Here is an 18217-nt window from a genome sequence, read left to right as displayed (position 1 = left end):
AAGTTACCGTGCTTCTATTAATTAAAAACTCATTGATGTGATATTTCCAAGTGTTTTCACAGCTTTTTGTTGTGAAAACACATTTCTTGAAATGTGACATGGCATCCTAGGTGGCATCCTCATTTCCTTAAATAAAAAAATGAAACAAACATGTGAAATGGAAATGTGTTGAAACCAAAAGCTGATGTGGATGGGGGGATTTCCTCAAAGGTGACATGGCGGCTAGTTTTCTTCTTTTTTTGGCAAACAAACAGCCCCTTATTGAAAAGTAATCGAGGTTACAATTGCTTTTCATTGTAATTACAATTTTTTTTTTTGCAAAGAACCATTGCAGTGCACTTGAATTTATGATCGTCCATAAATTTTTGTTCCGCTTCTCAAAACTGATTTTATTTTTTTAGTCCTGAATCTTCAGAAGGAAAGAAAATATGAAATTGGGTACGAGGGGAGCAGAAGCGCAAGACTCTCCCACAATCTTTGGATGGGAATCTCTTGCGCAGCTTTTTATTAGCTATTCGTGCTGTTTCACTCATTATTGACTGTTTAATGAAACAAATTGATGCAGCTCTCTCCGGTCAATGAGCGTCTCATACGCCTGTGAGCGCGACAGTAAGCAGCAGCTAACAAAAATCTTTTAATTAGTTGTAAACGATAACGCTGAAGTACATGGAGCTTAATCTCCGAATGTATAATACAGCTTATCATGACTGCAGAAAATTTACAAATCCGTAACAAAATAAATAAATAAATAAATAAAAATCAAGAGGGCCTCTCGATATAACAAAACATAAATATCTCTGTTTAAATTTATAATTTACATATACATCCAGTAGATTATCGGACAGGAATTGAACACAACATAAACATCTGTTTAAATTTGTAATTTACATATACATCCAATAGATTATCCGACAGGAATTGAACGCCATATAAAATCGAGGAATACAAACTCTAGCCTCGTTTTCTTACAGAACCAAGAACCAAGATCATCGATGTAACCTCCCCTTTTTTCATACCCTAATGCAAGGTAATCCTTCTTTGACTTCTCTCAGCAACAATCTGTCATAATGTGCATGATTTTGGATTGAGGTCAGCTGACGTTTGCAGCCCAATTCTGTTGTAAACTGTGAATGGCTCTGAACCAAGAACACAGCCTCAGTTGCAAAGAGAATTGTTGAAACATGACAGCATTGACCTCCTTCAAGTGGTTCAATGTGTCAGATGAACCAGCTTCCTTCATCAACAAATAACTTTAGGGACAGCTAGAAAGACTTGATTTGTTATCTCATGTCTGCTTTTCGTGAAAAACGACCAATTGAAGGGGAGGGTTTCTTCAAGAGCAGCTTTTACCTTCTCATTCTGCATTATTTGATCACAGTAGTATGCAATTTTAGATTAGAGTAGCTATTACCTTCTCCTTCTTCATTATTTGATCACAGTGGCATGCGCGCGGGCGTGCATGTGTACACCTAAAAATGTGATTTATATATTGTAGTTTAGGACAGAAAAAGGTCTCCGTATAGAGCTAAACACCAAAGAAAGGTAAAGCTCTATAAGTTGAAGTCAATGAGAATGCCTACAAATTTGGATCCTCTCCACTACAAAACGGTAGTAGTAACACCACTACTTTTGATCATAACCATTGATTACCTTACTAGTGGGTGATTGTGGTTCCTTCTAAATCTAACACTCACCATACCCCCCATGAATTGCACTCATTCCTAATTTGCTCTCAAAGAAAAAGCTTAACCGTCAGCGCAAAAATAGTCCATACAATCATTTGTGCACACCCATGCATCCACATACACTTTCACACCCACTCATATTCGCACAGGCAAACACTTAACACGCACGGGGGCACACACAAATTTTTCACACATGCATGCATAAACATATTCATCATACACAGATACATGCACACGAGGTGCATAAGCCGGAGTACTGCCCTGAAAGTATAAATCCTCTTTAATTTATCAATAATCCTCTATAATGGAAGAAAAAATGAGCATGAGATAGCGGCTCATTTAGTAAAATGAGCTACCATGAGATAGTCATGTAGTGAGGCCCACCCTACTAGGCACATCAAAAGGTGTGGGTCTCACCAATCTATCTCTTGGTAGCTCATTTTGCTAAATAAACCGCCACCTTATACCCATCAAACCCATAATGAAATTAAGACTGATAATAACACCCAAGGGCCAAGGCAAAAAGAAAAGGAAAACAACTTTCCTTCTTGTTCATTAAGAACATGTCTATACTATTTAGATAATTGTATTATCTACAGGTTTTGAAATATGAATGCATGCTAAGTTGCTAACTTCCTGAGGTGGCAGTTCCTTGTAACTTCACTGTCATATGTCAAAGGTTATTAACAGAAAAAAGTTTTGGCAGTACCCTTTGGATAGAAAGGGTTCCAGGGATACTAAAACGTCACAGTGATCCGAGGCTTCACGTTGATGATTGCTCGTGAAGTACGAAACCATGAAGAAGGCTCTGGGCCGTACGAGTCTCGTCAGGAGTTCCAGAAATAATCACTGTTCCTTCTGCTCCTCCATGTTTTGCATCATAGATTGTGACCTTAGCACCGGATATCTTAAAGTTGAACAAACAAAATTAGGATGAGTTATAACGTCATTAATTATCAAAACAAACAGACGAATTTCCGTGAATATAAAGCATGGGAAAGCACAAGATTGTGTGCAGAAAAATTTTAATTGCCAAATAGATTCAATATGCTGTAGAAGAATACACTCCCTAATAGCTCATAGCTATAATAAGGAATTACAAGTTATGACAAACATGAATGATATACCTTGTATAAACCACTTGAGACTAAGTTTCTGAAGCCTTCATTCACCATCCATGGGCCACATCTAGGAAGTAATATCAATATTCAAGGTTTTCCATAAAAAAATATTTCTCATTTGTTTTTTTTTTCCTGAAACTTTTACTACATGTTAATATGTTATAACAAATCTTCCTCTTAGCCTTGGTCTACTGAATGTATGAATGCTTCTAATGAGGCAAATGATCATATTTATTAAGGTTATAGTTTTCATATCATAACATGATTAATTTAATGTATGTTTGGACTATGTTCTATCATGTGACCACAGATCGGAGGCAAGAAAAGTTGATTGATTAAGGTTTGAAAAAGTAATGCAAGACAATACAACAGAAAGAATCATGCGGTAATCACAAATTCAAATAGTAAATGAACTTGATTCTTAGATCTGACGCTCCCTCATAAAACGGAACCAACGGTAAGAACAAATCATTCCTGAATTTTTTGCCAGACCTAATCAGCTCATAAAATAACGAGATATATATTTTATATAGTATATATATGATCATATGACTATAACCTAGTATATATATCACACTCAGTCTAACCTAGGTACGAGAGAAGAGAGATGAGAGAGAGAGAAACTCAATATCTCACCTTAAGGTGCGATACGAGCTGCCACCCAACACTTTTATCCACTCCCATTCTTGTCTCAAGATGTTTGTGTCATCAAATAAATGCCATCAAATCTTAAAAGATTCTTCATATCTACCTCACGGGATCCAATGTTAATATCAACCGTCAAAAAAAAGTTTATGGATGACTATCTCTATCCACTAAGTTGACATAAGTTCTCAAGAAGAAGAACCCTCTTATTCGAATGACATATCAATCGATAGCGACTTGGTCGAGGAGGTAACACATAAATAGGACGACATGTGACATGCCATTATCTTATGGAAAAATTCATATACCATTAATATATGATAATTACTGATTAAATATCAACGACTTAAACACTAAGTCGATCAATCATTATCTTTTCCTAAGTTTAAAAATAACTAACTTTTACATAAATTTCATTCACAACTAAAAGAAGCAAACTGCAGATGAAATAACAGCCTATATGTCTACACCCAGTCTGCTTTGGATGCTTAAAGATGAAGCAATTTTTGTTAAAAAGGCTAGGCTACTCTACATCTCTTAGGTTTTGACAAAATTGAAGTCGGTGGGACCCTCAAGCTTTGATGGATATGAAAGGAATCTTTTGCATAGTTCCTAAAGAAGTCTATAAAAGGAGAAGAAGTTGATGGGTTGAGGGAGGCGTTTTAGAGAGTGAAGTCTGATCCTCTCTAGAGAAATCCCTCCGTTTTTAAGTTTTCAGTTTCCAGTTTTTATTCTAAGTCTGAGGGAGGTTTGTTTTTAAGTTTTCTTTTGAGTGTTTGTAAGATAAAGGTGTGCTCTACTATTACTACTACGATTCATCATCGCACGTCTGGTTTGTAAGTGTTTAAGTTTTCCTTCAAGTTTGTAAGCGTTTTATATAAATACTACTACTTTAGTTTGCTTCCGTTTTCGATGTTACTGTTCATTACTGTTCACATCGTTACTGTTCATTTTTCTATTCATTACAGCATTTTCTTCTTTAAATTTTGATATACATGTGAATGAAGTCAGCCGGTGTATATCCACACTGTGAGAAACTTGTAGATATTTGTAGTAAAAAACTACTACAGATATTGTATGATTGATATCTTTAATTTTGAAGCACCTTCTTTAGAGCTTTAATTCTAAGCCATTTATTGTTTAGCCTCTTTACTTTACAATAGCTTTAATCTTAAGCACTACTCTTGCTTTACTGTTTTCTTTGAATTGAATTTTAATTCTCTAAATTTTCTAGTATGATCTAGGATCTCTAGCATCTTCTAGTTCTCTGTCATTGTTCTCTTTTTCTTGCCTTCGTCGCAACTTACACAGCAACAGTAATGAACAATAACAACGAAAAACGGAAGCAAACTAAATTAGTAGTATTTACATAAGACGCTTACAAACTTGAAGGAAAACTTAAAACACTTACAAACCAGACGTACGGTGATGAACCGTAGTAGTAGTAGTAGAGCACACATTTATCTTACAAACACTCAAAAGAAAACTTAAAAACAAACCTCCCTCAGACTTGACTAAAAACTAGAAACTAAAAACTTAAAAACGGAGGGATTTCTCTAGAGAGGATCAGACTGCACTCTCCAAAACGCCTCCCCTTAACCCATCAACTTCTTCTCCTTTTATAGACTTCTTTAGGAACTATACAAAAGATTCCTTTCATATCCATCAAAGCTTGAGGGTCCCACCGACTTTAATTTTGTCAAAACCTAAAAGATGTAGAGTAACCTAGCCTTTTTTGACAAAAATTGCTTCATCTTTAAGCATCCAAAGCAGACTGGGTGTAGACATATAGGCTGTTATTTCATCTGCAGTTTGCTTCTTTTAGCTGTGAATGAAATTTATGTAAAAGTTAGTTATTTTTAAACTTAGGAAAAGATAATAATTGATCGACTTAGTGTTTAAGTCGTTGATATTTAATCAGTAATTACCATATATTAATGGTATATAAATTTTTACATAAGTTAATGACATGTCACATGTCATCCCATCTATGTGTTACCTCCTCGACCAACTCGCTATCGATTGATATGTCATTCGAAGAAGGGGGTTCTTCTTGACCAAAGACATGTTCTTGATATTGTTTTGCTCCCATAAAAACGTCATAGGCTTCTCTGGTTTCTGACCCAATAGAAGGATTAGTCATCCATTTATCAATGCCTGCCTTAGTAGCTCTGTGATGTGAAGTTTTCAAAAACAAGTGCGTCTAGGGCTTTTCTATCCGTGTTCATCTCTTGCTGTTGACAGGTTAAGTTTTAGAGTCTTTCTTAAGATGTCTAAGTTTCTAAGCTATCTCTCTCCTGACAAAAAGAATACATGTGTAAGAACTATGTCGGTTAAAAACTCAGAATCCTTAGATTATGAAAATATTGATCAAAGCATTCAAAATTGAAAAATGCCTAAAGTTAGTACTAATGATATCTATTGTAAAGAAGGTTTTAAACTAAAAACATCATATCACGTTAAAACCATTGAAAAAACAAAAACTGTAACCTCTCACACAGAGAAATTACAATTACTTAGTGATAAAGATATCCAAAGAATCACTGAAGATCCTACTCTTAAAAGATATCATTAGTACTAACTTTAGGCATTTTTCAATTTTGAATGCTTTGATCAATATTTTTATAATCTAAGGATTCTGAGTTTTTAACCGACATAGTTCTTACATAGGTATTCTTTTTGTCAGGAGAGCGATAGCTTAGAAACTTAGACATCTTAAGAAAGACTCTAAAACTTAACCTGTCAACAGCAAGGAATGAACACGGACAGAAAAACCCTAGACGCACACAAAGCTTAGCGGGCGAAAACCGTGTGAACTGCGACAACTAGTTAAGAGAATAAAGACTTAAAGAAGATAGAAAAGTAAACAAGTTAAATATTAAGCAAAAATAGAAACTCTAAGAAGTTCGCAGTGTCCCCACCAGTCAACAACACGGGATGAACAAAATATTTTCTTGTCTCCAATAACTCTGGCACATCTTCACTTTAACATCACAGCTACCCTACATGAACGAAACGGTCCTTAGGGCTGGGCGTATTCGGTTCGGTTCGGTTTTAAGCCCAATCCGCATCCAATCCGAATTTTTCGGATTCTCAAAACTCTCATCCAGATCCAGATTTTTTCCCATTCATCCGAATATTCGGCCCAACCGAAATTCGGTTCGGTTCGGTTCGGTTTCGGTTTTGAACCGAATTAACTCCATTTCACAAAAATCTGGGTAAGTTTTAGTTATATCCAAAACTGAAAAGAAGCAATCAAAACTGAAAAGAAACAATCAAAACTGTACTAAGCCACTTAATCAAATTGTATGATCTGAATATAACTAGCTTAATACACTAGGAGGACCATGTAATTATGTAGCCTTTTTTAGAGAAAGAACAATGTTTGGCAGGCACACACACCTTTTGATGATTTTCGTTAATTTTTAGCTGCCTTTTTCTCATCAAGAATTATCTTATATCCTTGACAGCCTATACTATAGGTTAATTTGATATCCAGCACCAGCAAGTTGTATTCATGTTATCACTGAAATTTGACCAAAACACTAAATTTATCCTTCAACCTCAACATCTTGTATTGATTTACGGAAATCTCACTTAACTATATCAGCGTACTCAAATATATGTTAGTATAAACTCCACCCCACAATTCTTAAATGCTAAACATTCAGCCATAAATTTTCTTCACACCCAAGGCTCGCAGTTACTTTTTGTTTAAGAATTCGGTTCGGTTTTTTTTGGGCGGTTCAGGGGTTCAAACCAGATCCAAACCGGTTTAATTCGGTTCGGGCGGTTTAGAGACTTCTTCTCATCCATTTAATTCGGTTCGGTTAACCGATCCGTTTTTTCGGGCGGTTTTTTCGGTTGAACCGGTTTGTTTCGGTTTTTGCCCACCCCTAACGGTCCTGACTATTTTCCGAGCCTACAAATATGGGAAATTACTACAATCTCTGGACTTCATCCTAGGGGTTCAGGTTTCAGAGAAGAATGCTATGATATAGGCTTGGATCGTTTTCAAAGTACCATCTGGTTCTACAAGAAACTTGAGTTTTTATTCGAGGATTATTCCTACTTTATGACTGACGGACTTCGAATTATATGCACCGACATTAGGCAGTCATTGATAAATGGATGACTAATCATCCTACTGGACCAGAAACCAGAGAAGCCTATGACGTTTTTATGGGAGCAAAACAATATCAAGAGCATGTCTTTGGTCAAGAAGAAGAACCCCCTTCTTCGAATGACATATCAATCGATAGCGACTTGATCGAGGAGGTAACACATAGATGGGATGACATGTGACATGTCATTAACTTATGAAAAAATTCATATACTATTAATATATGATAATTACTGATTAAATATCAACGACTTAAACACTAAGTCGATCAATCATTATCTTTTTCTAAGTTTAAAAACAACTAACTTTTACACAATACCTATATCCTCTCCTCCGTTCACATGTATATCAAAAATTAAAGAAAAAAATATTATAACGAATAGTAAAAATGAACAGTAACAGTGTGAACAGTAATGAATAGTAACAGCAAAAAACGGAAGCAAACTAAAGTGGTAATATTTACATAAGACGCTTACAAACTTGAAGGAAAACTTAAACACTTACAAACCAGACGTACGGTGATGAACCGTAGTAGTAGTAGAGCACACATTTATCTTACAAACACTCAAAAGAAAACTTAAAAACAAACCTCCCTCAGACTTAGACTAAAAACTGGAAACTGAAAACTTAAAAACGAAGGGATTTCTCTAGAAAGGATCAGACTTCACTCTCCAAAACGCCTCCCCTCAACCCATCAACTTCTTCTCCTTTTATAGACTTCTTACCTATGTAAGAACTATGTCGGTTAAAAACTCAGAATCCTTAGATTATGAAAATATTGATCAAAGCATTCAAAATTGGAAAATACCTAAAGTTAGTACTAATGATATCTATTGTAAAGAAGGTTTTAAACTAAAAACATCATATCACGTTAAAACCATTGAAAAAAACAAAAATTGTAACCTCTCACACAGAGAAATTACAATTACTTAGTGATAAAGATATCCAAAGAATCACTAAAGACCCTATTCTTAAATTCCTTCATCTTGGTCTTGTTCAAGTGTCTATTAGACCCCTTACTAGAAATGGCATCAACACCTCTGTTCTCCATATTCCTTCAATAATACAAAGAATTACTATAGGAGACCCACTCCTGCCGATATGTAATTTGAAGAATTTAATAACCAAAAAATAAGTTTCGATGGTAATTCCCTTGTTGAATGGAATCTTGATGGTTATACTGAATATCAAATAATACATCTGTTACAAAAAATGCTTATATATGCCAATGCATGTAGACAACAAGGTAATACAGAAAAAGATATTGCTAGTGGTGTATATCCACACTGTGAGAAATAACTTGTAGATATTTGTAGTAAAAAACTACTACAAATATTATATGATTGATAGCTTTAATTTTGAAGCACCTTCTTTAGAGCTTTAATTCTAAGCCTTTTATTGTTTAGCCTCTTTACTTTACAATAGCTTTAATCTTAAGCACTACTCTTGCTTTACTGCTTTCTTTGAATTGAATTTTAATTCTCTATATTTTCTAGTATGATCTAGGATCTCTAGCATTTTCTAGTTCTCTGTCATTGTTCTCTTTTTCTTACCTTCGTCGCAACTTACACAGCTTTGTTCTGTGTTCATCCAATGTTGTTGACTGGTGGGGACACTGCGAACTTCTTAGAGTTTCTACTTTTGCTTAATATCTAGCTTGTTTATTTTTCTATCTTCTTTAAGTCTTTATTCTCTTATTTATATATATATATATATATACGCAACTTACACAGCTTTGTTCTGTGTTCATCCAATGTTGTTGACTGGTGGGGACACTGCGAACTTCTTAGAGTTTCTACTTTTGCTTAATATCTAGCTTGTTTATTTTTCTATCTTCTTTAAGTCTTTATTCTCTTAACTAGTTGTCGCAGTTCACACGGTTTTCGCCCACTAAGCTTTGTGTGCGTCTAGGGCTTTTCTGTCCGTGTTCATCCCTTGCTGTTGACATGTTAAGTCTTTTAGTCTTTCTTAAGATGCCTAAGTGTCTAAGCTATCTCTTTCCTGATAAGAAGAATGCCTATATAAGAACTATGTCAGTTAAAAACTCAGAATCCTTAGATTACGAAAATATTGATCAAAGCATTCAAAATTGGAAAATGCCTAAAGTTAGTACTAATGATATCTATTGTAAGGAAGGTTTTAAATTAAAAACATCATAACATGTTAAAACTATTGAAAAAACAAAAAACTATAACTTCTCACATAGAGAAATTACAATTACTCAGTGATAAAGATATCCGAAAAATTACTGAAGATCCTACTCTTAAATTCCTTCATCTTAGTCTGGTTCAAGTATCTATTAGACCCATTACTAGAAATAGCATCAACACATCTGTTCTTGTTTGCTTACAAGACGGAAGATTCTCTGTTTTCATTGACTCTTTAATTGGTCTAATTGAGTCAAGTCTGAGCAATGGTCCTATATTCTTTAATGCTTTTCCAAACTTCTCAGTTTCTCTATCAGACCCTGGCATCCTCAAAGTGTTAACTTTAAATCTTCAAACCTTTGGATTTAATATGGATACTAATTCTGAGAATATAGCTTTAACCTATAGAATCTGCTATAAAGCCATGAATACGCTCACACTTTAGCTAAGGTTAACCCTGAGAAAGGAACAACTACTTTATTTCTTACCCACGCTAAAAATAACTTAGTTGTACCATGGACTTTAAAATGGAATGAAATTCAACTTCCTTCAGTTTGGAAATTAAGTCAAGTCATTGAACTCTTACCTCCTGAAAATTCTAATCTTTAAAGAATTATTGAGTATCCTAATGGTGATGTTGATGTTAACTTTTCCTCGTTTAGAAAAATTACTCTTGAAACTAACGACGAACGACGTGCCTTAGTTTCTTCAATTCCAACTCGGGAAAGAGACTTCTTTAAACACAAAAAAAAACTAATAGGAATTAAATATGACATGGAGCCAACTGCCATCTATGATGATTCTAATCCATCAAGACTAAGTATTAATGTTATTGAAAACTTTGATAATACACCTCCTTTTGAGATTGATAATGGCTGATAGGCCTTTAAGTCTCATCGGATTGTAGAAAAATGGAGGTTCCCTTGAAACTTGTAACTCGTAGACCAGTCTAGTATCAATATGCGGGACGTAGTGGGGAATATCATGAATATTTATCGTGAATCTGGGAGAGCCACCTATTATGGGAATCGTATGTTCCTTGTGAGCTTTTAAAAGGGAGACAATATTGTCATTTTCAACTTTTGCCTTAACAATGTCTTGAATATCTTGAGGAAAAATGTTTAGTTTGGACCATAGTTGCTCTCTGTTAAGACGTTCCATGCAAATATTTTGCTGAATGTATTCTGGTATCCCGAGGATTTGAAACATCTCATGAGATGTTAATGTAATTTTATTGGAATAAGGATAGAGATAATTAATCCCATACGAAAGATCTATAAAATTTTCTTTCAGCTGATGATTCTGTTTAAGAAATTGCTCATCATTCTCTTTTAAAAGATTGACTAGATGAGTCATATGAACTTTGATTTGTCTTTTGAGGTCAGTGCCTAAACAGATTGAACCAACAATACCTCTCTGATCAAAATCAGGTTACTGTCATTCTCACCATGAACAAATGCCAGCAAATGTTGAGGAACAATGACTTCAATAGATGTGTTTGTCACAACGGGTGAGGTCAGTGCCTAAACAGATTGAACCAACAATACCTCTCTGATCAAAATCAGGTTACTGTCATTCTCACCATGAACAAATGCCAGCAAATGTTGAGGAACAATGACTTCAATAGATGTGTTTGTCACAACGGGTGTATGAGGTACACTGTTGACAGCACCAATCATAAGCGAGTGAACCTTTAAAAGAGAATATAGAAGTCAAGAAATAGAGGATACCTTCCAGTCAAACCACTCCTAAAATCAAAGCCTGTTTCAGTATCAGGGATACCTCTGGGGTTTCCACTGCTTGTGATCTGCAAAATCTAAAGCCCCTGAATTCAAATATCTGTAGGCATATAGGTATTTGAGTTTGAACTCCGTGATAATGCAGTGGAGTTATCATTATAAACTATCAAGTAACAAAATATGGCAATATATGTCCAAAACACAGTTCAAAAGTATGAACTAACAACCATTAGGCCATGAACAGCTATCAACACAAAACGGATAGGAATATTTAGGTTTCAAGAACATCTAGCATATGAGAAATAATTAAAGTTTAGAGGTTTAGACAATTGAAAATATAGATGTAAGAGAAGGGATGATGAAATCAGTTAAAAGGTTAAGTAAAAACAGCCAGAACTTACACCACAAACAAAAGTCATTCATCCTTCAGCTTTATCATGGAGCACATCTTTAAAGTAGTCAAATGTGCAACAATATCTATATTCCTTCAAGGTCGTTTTGGATCATCTCCTTAAGTAGTAATTTCGGTTAGAAGTCACTAAGAATAACAATGATTAACTTAATCAAGGAGATAGCCGTCAACAAAATTGTGTGCAAGAGTAGGATTCATGCATTCGACCCGAAATTTTTAGGGTTAAGGGTTTGATTGTTGTTGTTTCTCCTAAAAAGCAGTTATTATCAAGCCCTTGGAACAAAAAAAAAATATTAGTCCACCCATGTACTACAAGGCAATATCAAATTAAATCATGACTTAACTAACCAGTAAACTCAATTCTCCCAAGATTTTCCTGAATTAAATAAACACTAGTGTAACATTTATTTCTCATGAAAATGGATGCATATTGTATATTAGTATAGATCTCAACTCAACAAAGCTACATGATTGGACACCCAATCACTAAGCCATAGGTGACACTAATATTGGGTAAGATATCACATACTAAGTGACACAAGGTGCTAATGCCACTCTGAGATGTGTGGAATATAAGCACTATAGTTCTAACTCACAAAAGAAGATTGCTAATGGTTATTGCCCAGTGTCAGTATATCGAACAAAAAATAATTATGAAATATAATTTTCTCCTGAGCATACAAATCTTGCCTGCCGACCCCAAGATCTTGGTGAAGGAGAATGATCAAAATGCCGAAGTCCAGTAGTTTCACTGCTGTATGAGAAGGGAACTCGATCTACTGCTAGATGATCTACAGCATGAGGAAGAGGAGGGTGCCGATCAATGGTATCAAGACCATGAGAAAGCCCGACGGTTTGCTCGTTTCTTGATCTATGTAGAGGAGGGATATCAGAGTAATGCGTCATGCCAGCACTTGCATATAGTTTCTGGGGGAAGATAGTCTCCCGGATCCTGCTCGTTATATGGAATAAGGCATCTTGAACAGAGTGCACTGTACCAATCACCTGAAGAAATAAATGTATACATACATATAAGGCTCATTAGTACATGTACCAACTACAGATGCATGTGCATATTGCCGAAGTATCACTCTTTTCAACGTAAGTGCATAATATCTTTTTGTGTAAAGTATCTAAGAAGCCTGCATTCACAAGGTATGAAATAACTAATGGTGGTAAATATCAATAGATGACATTACACATTTTATTCTTATCCAATTAGGCACCCAAAATAGTCATGTAGGGGAATATGCTATTCACCCCGACAATTCTGAGGACAAACATATGTACTATTGGTATATATAATCTCTTCCATCTCCCCTTCCTTAATGGCAGAGGGGTTAGGTTTCCTGTTCTGCATATCTTGCTCGCAAGTGAACTGAGATTCATCTTTTTTCAGAATAGTAGTTATTCATTTTGAATCTGTGTCTTCATTTCTTTTCGTTTTTATTTTAGTTTCTAACTTTCAGGAGAGTTTATATTCGCAGTAATGTTTTGACTACTATGGTTACTCCGCTCCTCTTGAGATACTTGTACAGGTTTCAGAAATTAAAGTAGTCAGAGAATGCTGGCCAATACTGCGTTGGCCATAATGTAAGCTTATAACAGCATGTCAAATTTGTGAATAACTGCGATGAACAGAAAACACAATGAGGTTATATGAATTTATGGTTTTCATATGGCTCCAGCTTCAGTAATTACAAAGGCATGTTTTGTTTTGTTTTGTTTTTTTGTTTTTGTTTTTTTTTTTTGTTTTTTTTTGGGGGGGGGGGGGGGGGGAATTTTTTTTTTTTTTTTTTGTTTTTTTTGGGGGGGGGGGGGATATATATGCAGGAGAAATATGTGATGATATAAAAATTATGTATAATAACCTTTTAAAAAAGTGTATATCTATATCCAAACTATCATTCATTTTAATTTCATGGGGAGGGTGTACAGGGTTTTATGCTAAATGCAACTGTCAGAGGAATGTCCTTGCTAACTGTAAAAAAGGAACAGGGTTAATAACTTAAAAATTGCAGAACTTTGCCTTTGAAGACAAGCATGATGGTGTGAAGCCATTCAGTTTGAATCTGGGACTGCAAAACTCCTAAAAGAAGCTTGCTTGCAATTCTTGGTAATGATACTTCTAGCAGATACTAATACACTGAACAAAGCTCTTAAACATCGCAAAGAGACAACAAAGCATCAGACCTGAACAACTTCATCATTTGGCTGAGCACAGTTTGGAACCTGCTCCTTCGAAAAAATTCGGATGTTGGCTCCGGTAGACCTTCTCATTTCAGCAATGATGGACCCACCTTTACCTAACAAACAACCTATATGTTGTGCAGGTACAAGAAGCCTTGCAGGTACCAAAGATCCTTTATCAACTCCTTCTATAAGTCTAGAATGCACGCGAAGAACAGCATCTTGTGCAATTGAACCTTTCATTTCAGAATTCTGCACCACTCAAAAACAGCAACATCATAAGAACTACAGGATCTCAAATAAAACTAAAAAAGTTATGGTTAGCCTACAGGATTTGGAGTGATGCACGCACCTCGTGAGCAGATATCACAATAATTCTTTCATCTGAATCGCTGACCGCATCTACAACCCTAATTGAAGCACCAGTTTCATTTTGCAAGTTTCGAACGATGATACCAGCCTTCCCGATAATACTTCCAACTCTATCTTTGGAGCATAACATTCTGAAGATAACATCCTCTTCATGAACTTTTCTGAGGGAATGTGTAGTAACATCTATTCCTGGATTTGACGTATAGGTCCTGGAATGATAATCTGGGGCATGATGACTGGGCACATAACTCCGATGAGCATACGGGTCCACAGGTGCAGGTGCACCAGATCCATCAGGAGTTGATCCGAATGATCTCATCGTACTAAAGTTGGTTGGTTCTGTCCTTGGGTTGCCTTGTAGACAACTAGAAACAGATAAAAGTGCTCTCCTTACAGCTGATAAACTCCCCGTGATCTGCCAGGAGTTGAAAGCACGTTATGTTTTTGAAAGCCACAATTGGCAATTTGAGAATGGGGCCATTAATTACAGAAATAAACACTAGAGAATAACTAACGCTACCACAGAAAATGAAATGCATCAAAAGACAATTGCCCACTTAAACAAATATCATGAATGTTTGTTTCATAAATTAAAAGATCATGTAAGACAAAAGCTTCCTCATGTATCAACTCACTTTCCCCAACTCCAACATCGCACATGCATTGCACATGGTTACTATCTCATTTGTCATAAACAGTAAGCTGTTATGGAAACATGGACAATAACCATACAAGGACACAATCATTAACAACATGGAATGGACTAAAATTGCAAAAATGGAAACTCCAATATAATGACTTTCATGGAAAGAAATCAACAAGAAGCATATTGAATCAGGAATAGAACCACAACTTCCTTAAAACGAATCCTAACTAAACTTTAAATCATAAACAACCTTAAGAGATATTCACTAAAATAGTAACAAGACGATTAAAAATATCCATAAACAAAAAAAAATTGACTAAAAGCAAAAAAAGAGAACATAAAATCAAACCAAACCAAAATCAAACCCTCATTACAAAGGTAACAACTTCAATCATAAATCAAGTTGTTTGTTCCCCCCTTCTACCATATACAACAGTTCCTAAAATGCCACCATTCTAAACCCTAAGTTCTGAAAATACTAGTCAAAAGTTGTCAAACAGCGTAACAATAATTTATTGGATTTTTTTAATTTTAAACTCATTCTGTTACCCTGGATTATTTTCAAACCCGCCCAGCTCAAAAATCATTCATACCCACAATATAAAACCTGATTTTTCAAACTCAGATTCCGTACTTAACCACTTTATTATAGCAGTTTAGATCGAACGGTAGCACTTTACTGTTCTTTAAGTTCTCGGGGGTGAATGATTTTGGAAGTGTGTGCGAATAAGGAAAATCAGAATAAAACAATTGGCTTACAATAAAAAAAAAAGAAGAAATTTTCATTTTAAACCCAATCTAATTTTTATTTTTGAAAACCGACCCACTCCCGTTTTAATTACCAAAATCGCCCATTCCGTGGCCACGTCAGCAACGTGGCCACGAAACGGGTTGATTTTTTTTAAAACAGCTTGCTAAATAGTAGGGGTTTCCAACCCCGACTATTTAGCAAATGTAAAAGCTAAATTAGTCGGGGTTCGCAACCCCGACATATTTAGCACAGCTTTTTTCGAAATGGTCGGGGTTCCCAAACCCGACCATTTCATTTGATGATTGACGCTAATTGCTTTGCGTCCCCTTTCATCCTGTTCCTAAATTATGGATCGCATTCATCTCCAGAATTATCAATTGCTTTGTCACCTCCCTTCATATAAAAAAAACAATAATCCTCCATCAAAATCCAATTCACCTCCAATTAAAATTCAAGAACTGGGAAGTCGTCGGCGTCGGCGTCGCCGTCGTAGTCGGCAAACCTTGTAGATGACAAGACCGCAGACGATTTTGAACACTAAATTAGTCTCAGGGCCTAATTTGCGGGCTCACGCGTTCAGCTTCTATTGAATTTGGATGGAGAGACTCACACGTGTGGCTGGAGAGAATAAAATCAAATGGTCGGGGTTGCTGACGTGGCCACGAAATGGGTCGATTTTGGTAATTAAAACAGGAGTGGGTCGGTTTTTAAAAATAAAAATTGGATTGGGTTTAAAATGAAAATTTCTTCATAAAAAACCCTAAGTTTATAGACATGAAAAAATGCATCAAACAATTAGTTTAGTTTGGATTCTCAAAATTAGGTCAAAAGATCAAAACTTTCTTACATAAATCAGCTCATCCCCAGCCGCCGCGCACACCGGCAACTGCTCCTTCCCCAAAACCCTAATCTGAGCTCCACTTTCCCCTCTTATCCGCTCCACAATCTTCCCTCCTTTCCCCAACACACACCCGACCTGGGTCCCACTCACCAACAATCTACAGCTCGCCTCCCTCCCCTCCTCAAGCTCTTCGATCCTCTCAAAAACCCTGACCAACGCCATCTGAGCCGATGACACGTCACCATAATCCCTCGAGCTCGAGTCAGCGGTGATGACGATGACTCGGTCGTCGGATCCGGGCACGGGGTCATCGATGCGGATCTTGGATCGGGTTTCATCGCGGATCTTGGAGATAATTGATCCGCTCTTGCCAATCACGCCGCCGGTTTTGTCGGTGGGGCAGAGGAGGCGGAAGACGATGTCGCCACGAGGGGCGGCGTTTGGCGGTGGAGATTTCCGCGGTGCGATCGAGTGGGCGCTTGATGGATTCCATGGAGCTCCGATTTGGATTTGGAGAGGTTTTGGGGGTTTAGGGTTTTGTCATTTTGAGATGCGGAGGTTTTAGACAAAAACACCCCTTCTTTTTTTATGTTTTTTTCCCGCTCGTTGATGAAGATATATAGCAGGACTATTTGTGGGACTATCAGCTGGTGGGCTAAGGCCCAAACTGGAAGGGGTTGAAGCTATGCCATGAAATAGAAAGATGCATACGAGTGCTGGGCCTTACTTTTCATTGGAACATCCCCGTGAAATTGAAAACCTTGAGCCCTTATAGCTTAATTGCACTTGCATACCATCAAATTTTTAAACTTTAACTTATATACCCTCACTTGTTTTTTTGACGACACTCATGTACCATAAGGCCAAGATTGGCAAATGGTTGTGAGAAGTTAAGAAGAGTTAACCCTTTCTTAGACTGCCAAATACAAAAAAAATTGTATAGGGTGTAAACTGCGTTAACCCCTCTCATATTTTGACGAACACAGAAAATAGTGCAAAGGGTTTACAAACCCCTTTAGAGGGGTTAAAATGAGTTAATCCCATAAAAACGAGGGGTTTATAGAGCAAGTGATCATAATCCTTTTTATTCCCAAACACAAAAAATAATCAAAATGATTAAAATAAACAAACCTAACAGATTAAAAGTTTTAATCCATCAGATTATCAAATGAGCTAACCATATTAACACTTGTCCTTAATCCTTCCACCTTTTAACTCTTTTGACAAATTGGGCTTAAAGTTTAAAATTTTGCACTTATATATCCTTATTACTTGTTTTGACAGCACTTACATACCCTAAAAATTTTAGATCTTGCACTTAAATACCCTAAAGTTCTTAAACCTTGCACTTAAATACCCTCAATCCTGCAAACTTGAGGTTAATTGAGTGTAAGTTTTAAAAAATTTCAGGCATCTAAGTGCTATTTTAAAATCTTTAGAATATTGAAGTGTAAGTTTTAAAAACTTTACGGTATGTAAGTGCTATCAAAAACAAGTGACGGTGTGTAACTAAAATTTTAAATACTTTAATGGTATATAAGTTCT

The 18217-nt window shown here is 36.0% G+C and overlaps 1 protein-coding gene across 10 annotated transcripts; it reads right to left on the bottom strand.

The window, feature by feature from the left end:
- On the bottom strand, window positions 773-17022 carry LOC109849929 (KH domain-containing protein HEN4). 10 transcript variants are annotated; one of them, XR_002249271.1, is made up of 8 exons: window positions 16679-17022; window positions 14415-14849; window positions 14066-14314; window positions 12563-12877; window positions 11452-11537; window positions 11269-11380; window positions 1351-2592; window positions 773-1234 (listed from the first exon to the last, which is right to left on the bottom strand). XR_002249271.1 is itself a non-coding variant. In XM_020419821.1 (8 exons), exons 1-8 carry the CDS (start codon window positions 16892-16894, stop codon window positions 2449-2451), a joined length of 1557 nt encoding a protein of 518 aa, XP_020275410.1. In that variant the 5' UTR covers window positions 16895-17022; the 3' UTR covers window positions 1368-2448. The 10 variants fall into 10 exon arrangements, 5 of the variants coding, with proteins under 5 accessions (XP_020275410.1, XP_020275431.1, XP_020275446.1 ...); XR_002249273.1 differs by having other exon boundaries at window positions 2395-2592; XR_002249275.1 differs by having other exon boundaries at window positions 773-1230; window positions 2395-2592.

This window comes from Asparagus officinalis, chromosome 1 (genome assembly GCF_001876935.1).
Source record: "Asparagus officinalis chromosome 1, Aspof.V1, whole genome shotgun sequence".
Classification (NCBI taxonomy): domain Eukaryota; kingdom Viridiplantae; phylum Streptophyta; class Magnoliopsida; order Asparagales; family Asparagaceae; genus Asparagus; species Asparagus officinalis.
The sequence above is the reverse complement of the archived record's forward strand: the minus strand, read 5'-3'. Positions and strand labels throughout refer to the sequence as shown.